The following is a 19439-nucleotide window of genomic DNA, read 5'->3' as shown; positions in this document are numbered from 1 at the left end:
GCTTATGGACCGTCCAACTTAAGGATGCTAAAGAAAAGTGCTAGGTGGGAGGCAACCCATCAAGGTATGATCTTACTTTTTATTAGTTTTATTTTATTTATCTCAATGTTAATTTCCAATTCTACATGCTTACCTTTATTTCGCTTTATATTTATAAAGAAAAAGTGCATATGATGCGCAAGTGTCAATGACACGCAGGCGTCATATAGAGGTTCACTCTCTATTAAAACTGAATAGAGAGTTACGCTAGAAACATGCGGGAGGTGTGCCTCGTGCACAAGCCACCCCATGCGTACGTGTCACCTTCAATTTCGTCAATCCACGCGTGTACGTCAGCGACGCGTACGCGTGGTTTGCAAATCGGCGTAAATTGGTGATTTGACCAGGGAGTTGTGCGGGCATGATGCTGGAACCATGCGTCTGGCACGACGAGTGGTCATGCGTACGCGTGAGCGACGCTTACGCATCGCTTGATATTCTGTTTACCCACGCGTACGCGTGGGCGATGCGTGCGCGTCACAAGCGCCGCGTCACTTAACTCAGCGCGCCGCCCATATTTTCTTTCTTTCTTCCTTCTCTTCTTTCTCTAATCCTAATTCTCCTTCTTTCTTCTTCATTCTTTCTCTTTCTTCCTTCTTAGTTCCTTCTTCTTCCCTTCTCTCACCACCACCGGCGGACTACCTCCGGCAGCCACAATTTCCTTTCCTTTTCTTCTTCTCTTCCTACCCCTCTTCTTTCATTCTTACTCACATTTAACTCCCTATTTTCATCTATTTTAAGGTTTCTTTTCTTCCTCTCTTCTACTATTTCATTCTTCTTTTATCTCTTGCACTTAATTATTTTATTTATTTTTAATTCTATATTAGCTTTGTTATTTGTAGTTTCTTTTTCACACTTTTATCTTGCATTTTTATGTTGGTGTTGGAATTTTATTTGGGTGATTATTTTTCTATTTCTTAGCTTGTGGGTATTATGAGGTGTGTTTTGAAAATTGGCATCTTATTTTAGGTATTTTATACACTTGGATTGATTACCTTACTTTCTATTTTTGATTTGCACACCAAGTGTTTGTGAAAACGCTCTCATGGCATTTTGATTTATCTTCTATTTTAATTCTTATACTTTAATGGCTCTTTTTCACAAACCTTGCAATCCATGAGTATTGAGTTTGTTGTTCATTAATTGTCATCATAAAAGTGCTCATTATCTTCTTGTATGACTATTCATGTTGCTATTGATGCTTGAGCTATTCTTCTCATGCTTGTTACTTGCATGCTTTTAACCCTCTTGCATCTAGTTGTTATGATATGCCTTCATGATTTTACTTGATGTCTTTCTTGCATATTGTAGCTACCATGTATTTAAGACACTATCTTTCTCTTTGGCATTCATTATCACTTGGATTTTCTTCTTTTTGGTTTTTAGCTATCTATGTTTGACATTCCTTCTCTTTCTTCCTTCCTCAAGATGGCCACCAAGAGAAGAAAAGAGAAGGCTTCTGACAAGACACTGGCAAAGAAGGGAACTAAAAGATCACCGGCTAAGGCGTAACCATCCACAAGGGTCAAGTGACCTACTAAGAGGGTGAAGAGGACCATCCGAGTTGATGAAGAGGAGAAGGACCGTTACTGCAAGCGGATGTTCCCCGTCTTAGCAGAGAGAAATTATCATAATGAGCACCTCCTCATTCTTCTAGCGCACTTCGTTGACTTTGTGGTGCCCCACATTGAAAGTAGACAGTAGAGATTTTTAAGGAGGCAACCGTGAGAAGCCAATCTATCTTGGGTAGTTAAATTCTACTCCAACTATCACTCGCGTACCTTGTAGTCTGTCTATGTTCGCCAAAAGCAAATCCCTGTCTCCGAAGGTGCCATTCAGAGAGTACTTGACCTGTTACCTAGCCCGGAGGGGTTGGATGCCTATCAAGAGGCCCATCTTGAGCGCCCTACATACCAGTTTGACTGGAACAGTGTCTTTGAAGTCATTGCCCAACCTGACAGCAATTGGATCTATGGACAACACTAGACTTGACCCAAGAGCATCTCTGCCCAAGCATTCACCTTGGAAGCTCGTGTGTGGGCACAGATCATATCCCACTACATCTTTCTGAGCATTCATGAGTCCACCTTCACTACTGACATGGCTATTTTTGTTTGTTGCATTCTCATAGAGCAACCTCTCAACCTGCCACGACTCATCTAACAGACTATGGGACGAGTGCAGCTCGCGGGCAACCTACCTTTTCTTACATTGGTTAGAGACTTGGTATCTGCAGCTGGAGTCTCCTATCGGGCTGGAAATACGAAGGTCATGATTTCTAGGGATGATGAGTTTGTCCCAAATGGGAAGTATATCAGACCTCCAGCACCTTCCGTGAGCCGAAATGAAGGTCCGCCCTTCGACGCCCCTTGATCTTCCGCTCCACAATCATCCACACCACCACCACCCAACTATCAGTTGCTACTTGAGATCCTTGAGAGGTTAGACCGGCAAGGCCGGTGGTTTGAGCAAATAAAGTGTCGCAACAAGCGCCGATACAACTACTTGAAGGAGCTTGTTGTTAGTACTTACCCACCTCCGAAAGAGACCGATACACCGGTGATAAACCACTATTTTATGGTTAATATTGTGCTAAATTGAGTGATTTTTCATCCATTATTCTCACGCTTATTCATAGAAATCGCATGTTTTATGTTTTCCTTCCTGATTTTGTGCTATGATTGAAAACATGCTTCTTTGGCCTTATATTTGCTAATATTAATTCCCTCTTATTACCATTTGATGTCGTGATATGTGTGTTAAGTGATTTCAGAGATTACAGGGTAGGAATGGCTCAGAGGATGGAAAGAAAGCATGCAAAAGTGGAAGGAATACAAGAAACTGAAGGGATTGCCAAAGCTGTCAGCCTTACCTCTTTGCACTCAAACGGTTATAACTTGAGCTGCAGAGGTCCAAATGAGGCGGTTCCAATTGCGTTAGAAAGATAACATCCGGGGCTTTGTAATGATATATAATTTGTCATAGCTACCTCGAAGATAGCTGACGCGCATGCATGATTCACGCGAATGCGTGACCTGGAAAAAATGCAATCCACGCGAACGCGTGGACGACGCTTCCGCGTGACTTTACAGCGACCTGTACGAACCAAAAATCACTGGGGGCAATTTTTCAGCTGTTTTTGACCCATAAAACACAGATTAGAGGCTATAAAGCGGGGGAATGCATCCATTCAAAAGGAGGAGCTGATAATTCATAATTTTAGGTTTTTAGATGTAGTTTTTAGAGAGAGAGGTTCTCTCCTCTCTCTTAGGATTAGGATTTAGGATTTCTATTATGTTTAGGTTACTTCTTTTCAAATTCCAGGTTCAATGTTCCTTTAATTTAATTTCTACTTTTATTTATTCTATTACTTTGATTTATGGATTCCTATGTTTAATTTGATTTTCTATTTAATATAACTTGAGGTATTTCAGATTTATGATTTTTACTTAGCTTTTTATATTCTTGGATTTAACTGATGAATTGATTAATTGGAGACACTTGAGTTATCAAACTCATTGTGATTGATATTTGTTATCTTTGCCAATTAATTTGAATTCCAATAATTCTAGTCTTTTTTTAGGAATTGACTAGGACTTGAGGATTTATATTGATTTATCCACTTGACTTACCTTCATAGTTAGAGGTTAACTAAGTGGGAGCAACGATCAATTCTCATCAAAATTGATAAGGGTAACTAGGATAGGACTTCTAATTTTCATACCTTGCCAAGAGTTTTCTTAGCTATTGATTTATTAATTCCTGCATTTTATTTCTCTTATTCAAACCTTTCAAAAACCCAAAAATATTGTTTTCCATAACCAATAATAAAACACACCTCCCTGCAATTCCTTGAGAAGACGACCTGAGATTTGAATACTTCGGTTTATAAATTTTACTGGGTTTGTTACTTGTGACAACCAAAACTTTTGCACGAAAGGATTTTCTATTGGTTTAGAAACTATACTTACAACGCAATTATATTTGTGAATTCTTTACCGATAGAAAATCAGTTCGACAAAAATGGCGCCATTGCTGGGGAATTGCAAAAGTGTGCCTTATTATTGGTTATTGTAAATCTTTTTTTTCTTTTGCTTGTTTATTTGTTTTTGTTTTTAATTTTTATTAGCTACTACGAATTTTCACCCCTGTCGCTATGAGTTTGGTTCCAATGTTGTTGTAAGAAATGGATGCTATAAGGAGAACATGCATCAAGGATGGAACAATCAAAGATAGGAGGAGCCACAATGATTTGATCAACCCTCTTGGCAACAACCACCTCCAATGGACTATCAACAACCATTCTGTGATGCATATCAAGGCAATGGCTATGGTGAGCACTCTTTTGATTATCAACAACCATTACCATATGCTTATGAACTGCCTTCCCAACCTACCTTTGGACCACCATACTCACAAGCCTCCTACAACTAAACACTCCCATATGACCCTAACCCTTATCCACCATATCAACCACCCTATGAGCCATATGAGCCATACATAAATCCACCCCAATTCCAACCCAATTACTCCCAAAGACCACCACCTCCATATACACCTCATCCATATCCATCAAAAAGAATCTCAACTTGAGAACAATGGATCAATTTCAAGCAACCTTGCATCAGTTGGACCGAGCGATAAACCGAATAGCATCCGAAGCTTTCATGGCTAAAGAATCTCAACTTGATTACAAGGAATTGAAGTGTGCAGTGCAACAAGTGGAAAAGGTGGAGAGTGATGAACCACCACATTCTTATGATGAACCACGCTCTTATCATGAACCTTTCCTCCCAAATAATGAGCCATCACATCCACCTCAACCTTCAATGCATGACACTATTGGTGTTCTTCTTCAAGGGCAAAGAGAGATGAAATGTGGAGTACTAGAATTTGCGACTGCCTTGACCGAGGTAGTAAACCGATTAGCTTCCCAATATTTGAATACTCAAAGTACTCCCATGGCTACATGTGGAGAATCAAAAGAAGAGCGTATCATGAATGAGACACTAGAAACTTCGGTAGATAATGAAGAACATGGCTTTGTATTGGAACAAGTGGAAGAAGCCATAATAGTTGAAGAGGAAAAAGTGGTTGAAGACTTAGGAGATGCTGAACCTCCATGAGAATCCAGAATTGTAGAGTATTCCTCCAAGAAGATTGAGATTGATGTCAAGGAGGCTAGTGCACACCCTCCATGGCATGTTCCCTATGAAGACTTGGATGGGATAGATTAAGAAGCAAGTTCCCTTGGTGATGAGGATCATGAATCAAGTCCTCCTAGTGATGAACCCACTGAATATGAAGACCCTTCTTTGATTGAATCCGAGAATAATGTGGGACTGGAAGTCCTTCAGGAAGGTTGGTCGGGAGTTGAAAATGCCTTGTCAAGGTCATTAGAGACCTCTCCACCTATGTTGCCGTCTACTCCTTCACTTGAGTGGGTAAAACTTATCTCTGTTCATCTTCCTATCCCACTTGAGTACGATATTCTTGAAACGGATGGTCAACTTAGAGCTCTTTGTGGCTATAAGAGTAAGAGGGAGATGGTTAGTGGTAAGAGTTGTCATGCAAGATTCAATATGGTGGAAAGCTCAAAGTTTAAATGCAAAGGTTGGTGTAAAGCTCAACTGAATGGGTCTAGGAAGTTGTTTGGCTACTTTAGTGAGAATTTAGATTGCTTGCTATCCAGATGGAACAAAGATGGTCAACAAGAAGACGGGTGCAAAAGCAAGGTTTGGGACCCCGGAATTCATTCTAGCAATCAACACTCATGGGGCCTTGTCACTTACTTTAGATTGCTTGACGGCTGTATGCACCTAGTTTGGGATCCCGGAGGCCAGTGGAATTACAAACATTGGTGGGGATTCAAGGATCAGTTCAAGCACAAGCCACCATGACAAGGAGCTCACCAAATGTCCAACTTAAGGACTTTAACTAAAAGTGCTAGGTGGGAGACAACCCACCATCGTATATTCTTTCCTTTTTGTTCTTAGTTTTATTTTATTTTATTTTCATTCGTGTTCATTCATAATTTTTGCATAGTCATCTGCACATAGCCTGCATTTGCATTTGCATACTGCATAAAAAAATGCACGCAACGCGTCCGCGTCATTAGTGCATTAGAAACAAGGAAGAAAAGAAACAGAGAGTCATGCGAGAGCGTGGCTGGACGCGTGCCTTAGGCACAACCATGCCCATGCGAACGCGTCGCTGACGCGTCCGCGTCATTTTAAAAAATAGCCTCCCACGCATGCGCGTCACCCACGCGACCACGTGCCCTTGCAAAATCGACGTAAATGGTTGTATGGCAGAGAGTTATGGTGGAGTAGGGCTGGAATGGTGCTGGAAGCACAAGCCCTATCACGCGAACGCGTGCCCCACGCGTCTACGTCATTTTAAAAGAAAGGCCATGCACGCATATGCGTCACCCACGCGCACGCGTCACCCTGAATTTTGGCAATGTGGATTTAGAACAGAGAGTTGTGCATACGCGAGGCTACACTCGCGCCAACAGCACAAATCATGTCCGCGTCACCTAAACTTATCACCCACCACGCTATCGCGTACTCCGCGCGTCTGCGTCACCTGCGCCGCACATCTTATCCATATCAGTGCCAAAAATCTTATCTTTTATTCCCCAATCCTAATTTTTCCTTCCTCCTTTCTTACTTACTTCTTCTTCATCCCTTTAACTTCTCATCCTTCTTCACTTTCATTCTATTTTCCTTAATTTGCATACTTTTATTCACTGTATTTTAATTTCGTGCATATTTTTATTTTCTTTTCTAAATTTATTATTTTTCGATTGGTGTTAAATTTTCTTTTTCAACTGTTGTATCTTTTCTGGTATTCTTTTGGTGCTTCATGACTTATTTTATTCTGATTGGGTATTATTATTCATAAGTTAATGCTAATCTTTTATGATACTTGCATTCCATTTGCATTGTTATGCATTTACACTGTCTTTCATTACCCATACTCCTCCTCTTTGTTGCAATGTTTGCACTACTGATATGCCGTTTGCTTCTATTGTTTTCTTAATTGCATGTTGTAGCTACCATGTACTTGAGACCCTCATTATTTGGCATTAACCCAACCATATTTTATTTGTTTCCTATCTTTATTTTTGGGTTACTTTTCTTCCCTTTCATATTCTTTCAGGATGGCCACCAAAGAAGGGAAAGGAAGAACTTCTATATGGGGCAACAAATAAGTTTCACCTGCACAATCTTTGGAGAAAAGCATCAGTACAGCAACCCGTCCACTTGCACATCTTGGCATGCACCGAGAACAGTGCAATCTTTAAGTGTGGGGAGGTCGATACCGACTTCTATGGGTTAGTTACTTCATATTTTAACACCAATATTTAATTTTCTTTGTTAAATTAGTTATTGCATTTGCATGCTTGCTTGATTTTGTGCATATTTTACCACCACTTGGTTGAAGTAATATTTTCTTTTTCAAGAAACTTTCTATAGTATTTCAATAATTTGCATAAAATTTTTGCACAAAACTTGTTTGAAGAAATTTTATTTTGGAACATAGTTTAGAGCTCGAACACACAAAACCAGTGAGATTTTGAGCCTATTTGATTGGTTGCATTTTATCAACTAATATATTTTATTTTTGGTGTATGTTGTTCTCTCTATAATTGTGATATTTGTCTTGCTTGATTCTATATTTCTATTGTTTAATGTATGCATGCACTTAAGCGATTGAGGCCTTGTTTCACTAAGCTTACATACCCATATGGCCTTAATCTTTCATTATCCTTTACAAAACAATTTGAGCCTATTTTACCCCTTTTATTCTTTACTTTAGCACATCATTAACTCTAAGCGAAAAACAATAATGTCCTTAATTTGAATCCTTGGTTAGCTTAGACTAGTGAGAATGCTTATGATTTAAGTGTGGGGAAGTTGGGATGATTAAAATTGGGTTTGAGAATTGGGTGTTGTATATTCTTGAGAAAATGTAAAAAAGAATGTGAGAACATGTTTATGCATTCAATAATTTAATCATATGCATTGAGAAAAAAACAAAAGAAAATAAAAATAGAAAAAAATATAATAGAGAAAAAAAGAGAAAAGAAAAAGAGAAAACAATTAAAAAAAGGGGGGGACAAAATGCCCCAAAGTAAATGGTAATCGCAATGCATATGTACTGTACTCAAAGTTAAGGATGCATGAATGTGTGGTAAACATCGTTAATGGGAAGTTAGATTTTGTATTGTAATTACATGGATTGTCTCAAGTTAGGTGGGAAGTTTAGGTTAATTAAGGATTCAGATTTTAGTCCACTTGACCAAATAAAATCCTACCTTGACCCTGACCCCATTACAACCCTTAAAAGACCTCTTGATTTGTGTATTTGTGCATTAAATTTTTGTTGATTGTTAGATGAAGAGCAAGCCTTAGAAAGCAAGATTAGTAGAGAATTGAGAGAATCAAACCTTAAACACCTGAGCGATTAGAGTGTATATACTTCCAGTGAGAGTTCGATACTCGATTCTTTGTTCCCGGCTTTCATGAGCTATTTTCTTTTGCAAGTTTACTTTTACTTTATTTTGTGATTTGAATTAGTGAAATCCAGTTCATATTTGTTCTTGAAAAATTTATTTACTTTTCACCAAGTAGGTAGAATCATTTCCTGTATGTAGTTGCATTCATATAGATAAGTTACATTTCATACATTCTACCATTCCCCTTCACTCTTTTAGTTCTCTTGAGCTTAGCATGAGGACATGCTAATGTTAAGTGTGGAGAGGTTGATAAACCACTATTTTATGGTTTATATTGTGCTAAATTGAGTGATTTTTCATCCATTATTCTCACGCTTATTCATAGAAATCGCATGTTTTACGTTTTCATTCCTGATTTTGTGCTATGATTGAAAACATGATTCTTTGGCCTTATATTTGATAATATTGATCCCCTCTTATTACCATTCGATGCCGTGATATGTGTGTTAAGTGATTTCAAAGATTACAGGGCAGGAATGGCTCAGAGGATGGAAATGAAGCATGCAAAAGTGGAAGGAATACAAGAAACTGAAGGAATTGCCAAAGCTATCAGCCTGACCTCTTTTCACTCAAACGGTGATAACTTGAGCTACAGAGGTTCAAATGAGGCGGTTCCAATTGTGTTGGAAAGCTAACATCTGAGGCTTTGCAACGATATAAAATTTGTCATAGCTACCCCAAATATAGCCGATGCGCATGCGTGATTCACGCGAACGCGTGACTGGGAAAAAATGCAATCCGCACGAACGCGTGGACGACGCTTCCATGTGACTTTACAGCGACCTGTACGAACCAAAAATCACTGGGGGCAATTTTTCAGCTGTTTTTGACCCAGGTTTTGGCCCATAAAACACAGATTAGAGGCTATAAAGTGGGGGAATGCATCCATTCAAAAGGAGGAGCTGATAATTCATAATTTTAGTTTTTTAGATGTAGTTTTTTGAGAGAGAGAGAGAGGTTCTCTCCTCTCTCTTAGGATTAGGATTTAGGATTTCTATTATGTTTAGGTTACTTCTTTTCAAATTTCAGGTTCAATGTTCCTTTAGTTTAATTTCTACTTTTATTTATTCTATTACTTTGATTTATGAATTCCTATGTTTAATTTGATTTTCTATTTAATATAACTTGAGGTATTTCAGATTTATGATTTTTACTTAGCTTTTTATATTCTTGGCTTTAATTGATGAATTGATTAATTGGAGACACTTGAGTTATCAAACTCATTGTGATTGATATTTGTTATCTTTGCCAATTAATTTGAATTCCAATAACTCTAGTCTTTTCTTAGGAATTGACTAGGACTTGAGGATTTATATTGATTTATCCACTTGACTTACCTTCATAGTTAGAGGTTGAATAATTGGGAGCAACGAGTAATTCTCATCACAATTGATAAGGATAACTAGGATAGGACTTCTAATTTTCATACCTTGCTAAGAGTTTTTTTAGCTATTGATTTATTAATACCTACAATTTATCTCTCTTGTTGAAACCTTTCAAAAACCCAAAAATACTATTTTCCATAACCAATAATAAAACACACCTCCCTGCAATTCCTTGAGAATATGACCCGAGGTTTGAATACTTCGGTTTATAAATTTTTTTGGGTTTGTTACTTGTCACAACCAAAACTTTTGTACGAAAGAATTTTCTGTTGGTTTAGAAACTATACTTATAACGCAATTATATTTGTAAATTCTTTACCGATAGAAAATCAGTTCGTCACCCGGACTCCACTTCACATGACAGCATGGAGAGCCATGATAGGCCAGACAGTGGAAGTGATGCTCCCAACCCCACTTTGCTCATCATCGATAGCACGGAGGACCGTGCCAAGCCTTAAGTGTGGGGAGGTCGGTAACTGACTTCCGAAGGTAACATCTCTCTCTCAACACCAATATATTATTTTTTTTAGATAGGATAACTTGCATGAGTAGTAGTTGCTTGCATTTAGGTACTACTTGGTTGAGTCATAAATTCTTTTTCAAGACACTATTCTGTAGCATTTCACTAATTTGAATTAAAATTTTTTGTTAAACTTGTTTGAAGATATTTAATTTGGAACATGGTTTTAGAGCTCGAACACACAAAACCAGTGAGAATTTGAGCCTACTTGATTGGTTGCATTTTATCAACCAATGTATTATTTTGGTGTGTGATGTTCTCTCTAAAATATTGATCTATATCTTGTCTGATTCTATATTTCCATGGTTTGATGTATGCATACACTTATGTGATTGAGGCATTGTTTCACTACAGCTCACATATCCATATGACCTTACCCTATTATTACACTTTGCAGCCCCATGTTGAGCCTATTTTACCCCATTTATTCTTTATTTTAACACATCATTAACTCTAAGTGTAAAACAATAAATGCCCCTAATTTGAATCATTGATTAGCTTAGACTAGTGAGGTGTACATGAATTAAGTGTGGGAAAATTGAATCGGGGAATACATGTTTAGGAAATTGGGTATTTTATAGTCTTATGTGAAAATGTGAACATAGTTGGGTACTTGTTCATGCATCTAACACTTTAATCATATGCACTACCACCTTTATGCATATAAAAAAAGAAAAAAAAAAGGAGAAAAACGAAAAAAAAAGAAGCAATAAAAAGGGGACAAAATGCCCCAAGTGAAATAATTAAATTAATGCATATGATTTGTATTCAAAAGCCATTAAGGTGCATGAATTTGTGACAAAAATAATCAATGGGTAGTAGGTTTTGCATTGTAATGACGTGGAAGGTCTTAGGTTAGGTGAGAAGTTTAGGTTAATCAAGGATTCGGATTTTAGTCCACTTGACCAAATACATTCCTACCTTGACGTACGCGTGACAGAGCGTCACGTGCTGCACTTAACAGAACTCGCTGTGGGTAATTTCTGGGCTGATTTGGACCCAATTTCAAGCCTGAAAACACATATTAGAGGCAGGGGTGGAGCTGAGATTGAGGAAACTTTCACTTTCACTTTAGCTTTTGTTTAGTATTTGAATTCCAGGGGGAGAAACAAATACTTTACTCTAGGGTTTTTGATTTCTTAGTTTTTGCTTCTGGATTGGGTATTGAGAGAGCTACTACTACCTTTTATTGAAGTCATCATCTTTATAGTTTGCTTTTCCAATAACTCAATTACTCTTTTTCATTTAATTTTCTTGTGTTCATACTTGGATATTATTATTTTTGAATTCTATTAATGCAGTGAAGCATTTTCATATTTATTTTTATTGCTTGTTCAATCCCTTTTAATTAATTGTCAGTGCCAATTTTAATTTTATTAATTTATTATAATTATCATGCCTTTTATTTGCTCCTTTTATATGTTCGTAAAAATGGCATTCATGTTAATGGAGTAGATATTTCAACTTGGCTTAGGAGTTGATTAATTGGAACCCCTTGAGTTGCAATACTCAAGTACCAACTGGTAAATGAGGACTTGTTGGCTAACTCAGTTTTCACTAACTCTAGTCCCTCCGGATGAGGTGATTAGGACTTGTGAGTCAGAGTTAGCGATAGCCACTTGACTTTCCTTCGATTGTTAAAGGTTAACTAAGTGGGAGCAATAAACGTTTATTATTATACTTAGGAAAGACAACAAGGATAGAAACTCCAATTTTCACTCCTAGCCAAGGCTTTTTTAATTCAATTACATAACACCTCTTGTTATTTATTCGCTTCTTTAAATTCTGGTTATTTATTTTTCCGTTCTCAACTTCAACAAAATATTTAGAAAAATCTTGATCAATAATTTACATCCTTGTGTCAACTCTTTGGGAAACAACCCGAGATTCTGCTCCCGGTTATTTATTTTTAATGTGACACACTTCTAAATTGATAGTACGGAACTTTGTAGGTTAAGGTTGTACTTGCAACGTGATTTTTATCAGAAAATCTTAACTGGAATTTTTCCTCCCATCAGTCACCAAATCAAAAAAATATTTAGCTATTAAACCACATGTCAATTAGTATATTTAGAACCATTTTATTATTTGGTAGTGAAATGTAACATCCTGTTTTTTTCGTTAGAGTCGCGTATGAGAGTTTTACGTTTTGTTCACATAACGTCTATGATGAGTTTTTTTTTTGCAATCTTTAAATAAAATTAATAATAATATAATATTAAAATTATGTTATTATTTAATTTTATTTGACCAAGGACGATCACTTGATATTGGGCCTGGAAGATTTAAAAAGCTTGGCTTTACTAATGTCATTTACATTAGTAATTTATCCAATCTTTATTCTAATTAAATACCACCACTTGAGATAATTATTTGAGTTTTTACCATGCCCAATTTGTTTATTACCTTCCAAGATATTTAAAAATTACCCTCGCTGGCTCAACGGTTTAAAATCATGACACGCAGCACTTAATGCGCCACGCGTCGTGACGCATGCCTCCTCCCCTTTAATTAAGTGACACTTAGTCACTAATCAAGTGATATAAAAGCCCAAAATTCTCTCTTTCTCTCTCTCTCTCTCTCTCTCTCTCTCTCCCCCTTTCAAGAACAGCCGAAGCCATGCATGGGAGCATGGAAGATTTTTGTTGATTTTCAAACTTTTCTGAGCTTGATTTCTTGAAATCCGTGACCCCTACAAAAATTCTGATGATAGAAGTGACAATATCTTCATCCTCTACGCGGTGACGTGTATTTTATTCAATGGAATCGTGAAGTGGAGCTGCCTCTGCCAGGAATCAGTTTGGCCAAACCAAGGGAGGGGAGGAACCACCGAGTTTTCGACGTTTTTGCTCCGTTTGATCGATTAAAAACCTCTTCTGATATCTTGTGTGTGTTCTGTGCTTCACAGAGGTAAGGTTTAACTCTTTAATCGATTAAAATTATGATTAACTGATATATGTGGTTGGATTGTTGTCTACTGATGTCTGTTGCTCAAATCTATGATTGTTAGCTGATAAAATTTTAGCTGAATTGCTGCTGAATTTATTGTTTTGTTTTTACCATATTGAGAAATAAGGCACTGAGATGTTGTTGTTGAAGAATTGGCAAAGATTTGAGTTATATAATAGTATATAATTAGGTTCTGATAGTTAGATTTTAATTTGAAATTAATTATAACTAAATGAACCTTTTGAACAGAGATTTCGAGTAAAAAGGAGTAGAGGCTTGGCTTTTGAAAAAGATTTAATGAATAAAATTATTTATTTATAAATATATGAATTTTATTGAAATTAATTGAGTTTGATTTTTGAAGAAAAATAATTGGTTTGAAATAAAAGGGTTTTAAGTGGAAGACGATTTTGGAAAATATAAGACTCTAATTGAACGAAAAATGTTTTATTTTGAAAATGGAAAAGTTATTTAGAGTACTTTTAAAGTACGTCAATTTAATTAAAGTAACTTGCAGAATATGCCATTTTTCAAAGTTTAAGCATATTTATGTATTTTATTTCTGTGGACATATTTATGTATATTTTTAAAAGTATTTATAGAATTTAAGCATAACTCTGAGATATTTGGAAAAGTGATTCTAAAGTTAAATCTCATGACCCGCTCTGTTTCAGTTTATTATTTTAGAGAAATTGTAGTATTATGAATAAAGAATTATTATATCTTGAAAGGTATTTGATTATGTAATGATGATTGAGGTTTGAATTGCTATAACAATGGCTCTTCTTGTCATCGATTTATCCGACGGATTGCCGAAGAACGGTGCGGGCACTATAACCCAAGATGTACCTGGCACTATACTCCGAAGTGATAGCTACGAGAGACAATGTCTGTAAGGATGTAATGTCGTGCGCGGGTCGAAAACTGATGGATGAACTCATACCTGCACCAGGACTAGACATGCATCATACATGTTTGCGCATATCTCTTGTGTGTTTTGAATTTGTTCTTGTGGTTGTATATTACGTTAGTGTTTGCTTTAGTTTGTTAGTTGCTCTATTTTCTTTCATTGTAGTCTGATTAGTTTGAGACTCGTGACCGTTATATAAAAAACAAATTAACTTATGTCACCCCTACCCTACTAAGAACTCCCCAATTCTTACCCCTATCTTCCTACCCCCGACGGGTGTCATTTTCTATGAGCTCGAGAAACCTTATGTGTACAACGATCCTATCTTTCACAGCTTCTATGTGGTGGCCATGGAGCCTCGAGTCCATAAGTACGTAGTTAGAGATAATCCTTTTTAGCACTCACTAGCTTCACCCCTCTTTGATCCTGATACACCGTATGCTTTTCCATTGTTGTGGTTACATCCCGATTCTGTCCACCATCCTTTTTATCACGTGCACGGAGGTCCTATTCCAACACAACAGGATGGTTAGGCGGTGCTTGAGCTTGGCCCTGTTGTCGATGACTACATCCCTGAGTCTCCTCTAGTAGGTTTGGATATGTCGATAGAGTCGCTTTCTACCCACTCCTTTGACCTTTCACCGTAGAACCTATCGGGACTTTCGTCGTGGCGTCTGGTCAACCCTCAGCTGTTAAGCAGATTTCTCCCAGTGTTATAGCTTCCACAGGCGACATCAGTGATGATAGTCCGTATAGTACATTAGAGGTCATCGTTATTTATGACGATGAAGATATTGAGAAGATAGAGATTGTGGATTTTATTTCTAAGGACGATGAGGATCTTGAGATAGATATAGAGATCGTGGACTTGACTTCTGACAACAATTAGGTAGCGACATCAGCATCTTCTTTTGGCATCTCTCCGGTTTAGTGTTTCTTTTAGACTCTCACTTTTTTTTTGAGATATCAGGTTAAAAGACTAAGCTAGTTGGGCGTCCAATTAGGGGCTTCATATATGGGTCAGACCCCAGAGATGTTTTGTGTAAAGCCATACAAGCGCCAATGATTCTGACTTTATGGCACCCAAGATTTTTCATCCTGCTTTGTAACATCCAAATGAGCGTTCAATTGTACATCTAAGGATAGAATGATAGTTGTTGAATACTTCATTTCTTCCTCTTTCTCTGGGACCCAATCTAAAGTGTAGAAGATGGTATTTGTGACCTTTATAAGGACCTAAGAAACTCATAAAATATGGATAGCTAGAATCTACCAAGTAGTACTTGCCTAATAAAAATTTAGTGCACTACAAAATTAATTAATAAAAATAGAGTTTAATCTAATATACATAATAGTAGTCTCAAATGTGCTAACCTTCAGGAGGAAGAGGGAAATGAATACTTGATCTACACACAACTTGATTGAAAATGTGAAACACATGTGAAAATCACATACTGCCATCGCATTTATAGTTGTGATTCTCTTTCTACCAATGTATAAGATTTTCTTATCAATAGGAATAATAACAGGTATATGAGTTTCATCTATTGCACCAATTCAATTTTTAAAATATGGATAATATCTTTCATCATTTCTAATTTTCACTGGAGTATCTGTGAATTGTAGATTAGTTGGTCGAATAATATGTTGAGCAAGCTTGCCAACAGCATCCAATACATAATAAAATTGTCTAGAAATGGTTTTTTCTGAATGTTGGAATCCCTCTTCTGCATTAAGTATTGAACTTGGTTGTCCAACGATATATAATAGAGAAAGTATTAGGAACCAATGTATGTAGTGTACAATGTGTACAACAGGGATTATATTGAAATTAAAAATAAATTAGGGTCAATTAATTAAATTTTAATTGTTTCATATTTGAAATTTGAAGGAGATTAAGATTCTCCTCAGTGACGTAAACAAAAAGACGGCAGCCCTAATTCTAATTCTCTCTCAACGCCGTTCTTCTTCTTCTTTTCTTTCAGCACCGGCATCCCCTATTCCTCCCTCGTGTTGCCATCATCCACCGCACCAAGCCCCCCTCGCGTTGCCTTCCTCAATCGCACCTCAGTGGGCGCATCCTCCCTCATGTCGCCCTCCACCATACTACCACGACCCCGGACATCATTAGCATGACCGTTGAAACTCGCCACCTATGCTGCCTGACGGCCTCCCCCTGCTCGCCATCGGGCTTGTTGCAATCCTGCTCCCCGTGATTGACGCCCACCAACACAGTAATCTCCCTGTGCAGTGCTGTTTCAATTTTTATGTTCCTCGTGTCATTAATTTTCCAAGTTTGGATAAAAGTGTGTTGGATATTTTGTGGATTTTTTTCTATGTTTTTGGAGTTTCTTTCTTATGAGGTTGGATGTTTAATTTACTCATATTAAATTTTTTTTTCATGGATGAAACTTACAGAAACTATTACTTTGTAACTTTCAGAAGACCAAAGCTTCTGGGATGATATTGAAGAAAAGCCAAGGTCTTTGGGTCCTCTTGGTCTTCAACAAGTATTGAATCAGGATTGTTTGCTTAATTTGTGGATGAATATTCATTGATGAAGTGATTAACTAATTATTAAAATACCTATTGCAAACTGGACAGGAATTGATGTCTTATATAAAAATATGGTCGGTTGAGATCTTTATGACAATTCTGGTATAGTTGTATCACCTAATGATAAAGTTCTTGCCTTCTGTTCTAAACTAGAGCTATCATCAGAAAAATATTTTTGACTATCATATTCTTTCATTGAATTAAACTACACTAGCCAATAGCAACTATAGAATATATCGAAATTAACCAAATTCAATTGTTGAAAATTAGCTGCAATAGAATGAGAACAATTTATCGTTGCTGGATGTTCATTTTATTAGGTATGTAGATGCTTATTTTCACTTTTAAGTGGATGTTTAGTTGATTGGATTGAATTTTAAGTAGATACAATTTATTCAATCTTAAATTCCTGATGGATGACAAGGTTTTTTCTGACAAATGATTGAAGTTCAATCTCCAACTCAGCATGTCAGATATTTTCCTTTTTAGTCATGGGAATAAAATCTTTTAACCCTCAATGTAGTTCCTGCAAATTCACCATGAATTTGGGGTCTTAACTCTGGACTCTCTAATCAACAAATAATCCAGGAATTCATGTTATATGCTGAGAATAGAAGATTGAGCAAGAATAGTGCATGTACCAATACATCTAGGCTACATCAATTACTAGTTCTTTTCTTTTTTTTCTCTTTGTGTGTTTATCTTTTATGAGTAAATACAGTTTAACACATTTCTCTGGCAGGTTCCTTGTATGTGATATTAAAATTGACATATAGGAGCCTTACAAATCTCACCGCATGTTTTCTCATGTAGGGAGTTCATCCTTGTGATAGAAGAAGAAGCGTTAGCGAGTATCAATTTCTTTTTCCTGCTGTTGATTTTTCCTTGGCAAGTACATAGACTTCAAATACTTACAATGCTTATTTTCATTGAAGATGACTAACACTTTTATCTAAGCTGTAAAAGGGTTGGCCAAGATTTAATATATTTTCCTCTAATTTGTGATAATCTATTTGACTTTTCTTTTCAGATAGACAGCGATGAAGATATTTGGTGGAAGGCCAATGGTACAGAGACAAAGGAAGAACTTGCAACTAGGGGAATGAAGTTTATGAACTGGTATGTGTTTATTATTATAAAAAACCTTAAATGTTATGCAGCACTAAAATTATATTTTAATGTATCAATTAGGTAATGCAGTTCTATTCTGTCTCTTAGCAATTGGAAGATATAATCACTCGTATCTTTCATAAATTAATGTATTTCAATATAGTTTTCTAGATATAGCTGAATGTGTTAAGCTTCTCAAAGCCTGGATCTCAATTGTGACCTTGAAATTTGGAGAATAAGAGAATTTGTGTGAGTTTGTTCTAATGTACTAGCAAACCATCTAACTAATTATATGTAATGAATATGAAAATTTCCATCAAATGTGAAAGATAAGTTAAATGGAGAGGATCTATTTTTACTCTTAACTTCATCACAGGTCATGGACACGAAATGAGAATGAGATAGCAATTATGACACATAACGGATTCTTGTTTCATACTTTGAATGGATTCGAAAATGATTGCAACCCCTTGGTGAAGAAGGAAATATCCAAGCAATAAGCTCCGATAATACAATTTACAATTGCTTCCTGAATCTATGCTTTTATTAGAAAGAAAGAATTATTATTTGCTTTGTTATCAGTAATAGATGCGTAGAGGGTGACTGTTGTATTTTGTGTTTGATATGTAAGGTACTAAGGTTATATTTTGTAACATTCCGTTGGATGGGACACTTTGATCTGTGTTCAGTTTCCTGCAACTTTTATATTGAAATAAAAGTAAATGATGGACTTGTTTCACATATCCTTGCAGATTTGCCAATTGTGAGATTTGCTCGATGGTCATTGTCGATAGAAGATGAGTTTGCAAATACAAGCTGACAGTAAAAATAGGTTCCTTTTCATAGAAATTAACCAAAATCAATGGTTGAAAATTAGCTACAATAGAATGAGAACAATTTATTATTGTTGGATATTCATTTTACTAGGTATGCGGGTGCTTATTTTTATTTTTAAGTGGATGTTTGGTTGATTGGATTGAATTTTAAGTAGATATAATTTATTCCTGGTGTCATATATTTATATGTATTTTAAACAAAAAGCATACTAAAAGTGATGCAGTTATGTAATTGTTATAAATTCCAGGTAGATAACTACATTGTCAATTAATTGCTCTTACATCAAAATCTTATTAGCTTTCATTAAGGTGAATGTAAGTGCAGATACCAGGGGAGCAACCTTGGATTTAAGTCAACGACTGGAAGGGACGTTGCATTGGTGCACAAGAGCTGTGACTTTGTGAAAGACAAACACTCAGTACCGCCGGTGTGGTGGCAGGACATGAACAAGGGCTAGAGGCAGCCGGAGCGCCCAAGGCACGTCGACCACCCAGAAGATATTGATCACCATCTCAACCAACTAGGCCTTGCTCAATCCCAATCTTGAGTCAAGCTCTTCACTCCTTCCTTTTATGTTTGTTGAGATAATGACATAAATAACAGGTGATG

The 19439-nt window shown here is 36.7% G+C and overlaps 1 protein-coding gene across 1 annotated transcript; it reads left to right on the top strand.

The window, feature by feature from the left end:
* The first annotated feature begins 16482 nt into the window (after positions 1–16482).
* LOC107488995 (phosphoglycerate mutase-like protein 1) lies at positions 16483–18794 on the top strand. Its single transcript, XM_021143809.1, has 6 exons — positions 16483–16561; positions 16770–16837; positions 17697–17771; positions 17914–18002; positions 18370–18486; positions 18746–18794. The coding sequence occupies exons 1-6, from the start codon at positions 16483–16485 to the stop codon at positions 18792–18794; spliced, it is 477 nt and encodes a 158-aa protein (XP_020999468.1).
* The last annotated feature ends 645 nt before the right edge of the window (positions 18795–19439 follow it).

The sequence above is a fragment of the Arachis duranensis genome, chromosome 5 (assembly GCF_000817695.3).
Source record: "Arachis duranensis cultivar V14167 chromosome 5, aradu.V14167.gnm2.J7QH, whole genome shotgun sequence".
NCBI lineage: Eukaryota > Viridiplantae > Streptophyta > Magnoliopsida > Fabales > Fabaceae > Arachis > Arachis duranensis.
This window is presented reverse-complemented; position numbering and strand designations above follow the sequence as displayed.

Bases quoted from the DNA above. Each gene is read 5' to 3' on its own strand.
- LOC107488995 (XM_021143809.1), top strand. From the start codon at position 16,483: ATGCTGCCTGACGGCCTCCCCCTGCTCGCCATCGGGCTTGTTGCAATC. The intron at 16,562-16,769 runs GTAATCTCCCTG...TGTAACTTTCAG, and splicing joins GATTGACGCCCACCAACACA to AAGACCAAAGCTTCTGGGAT. The intron at 18,487-18,745 runs GCAATAAGCTCC...ATATCCTTGCAG, and splicing joins GTGAAGAAGGAAATATCCAA to ATTTGCCAATTGTGAGATTT.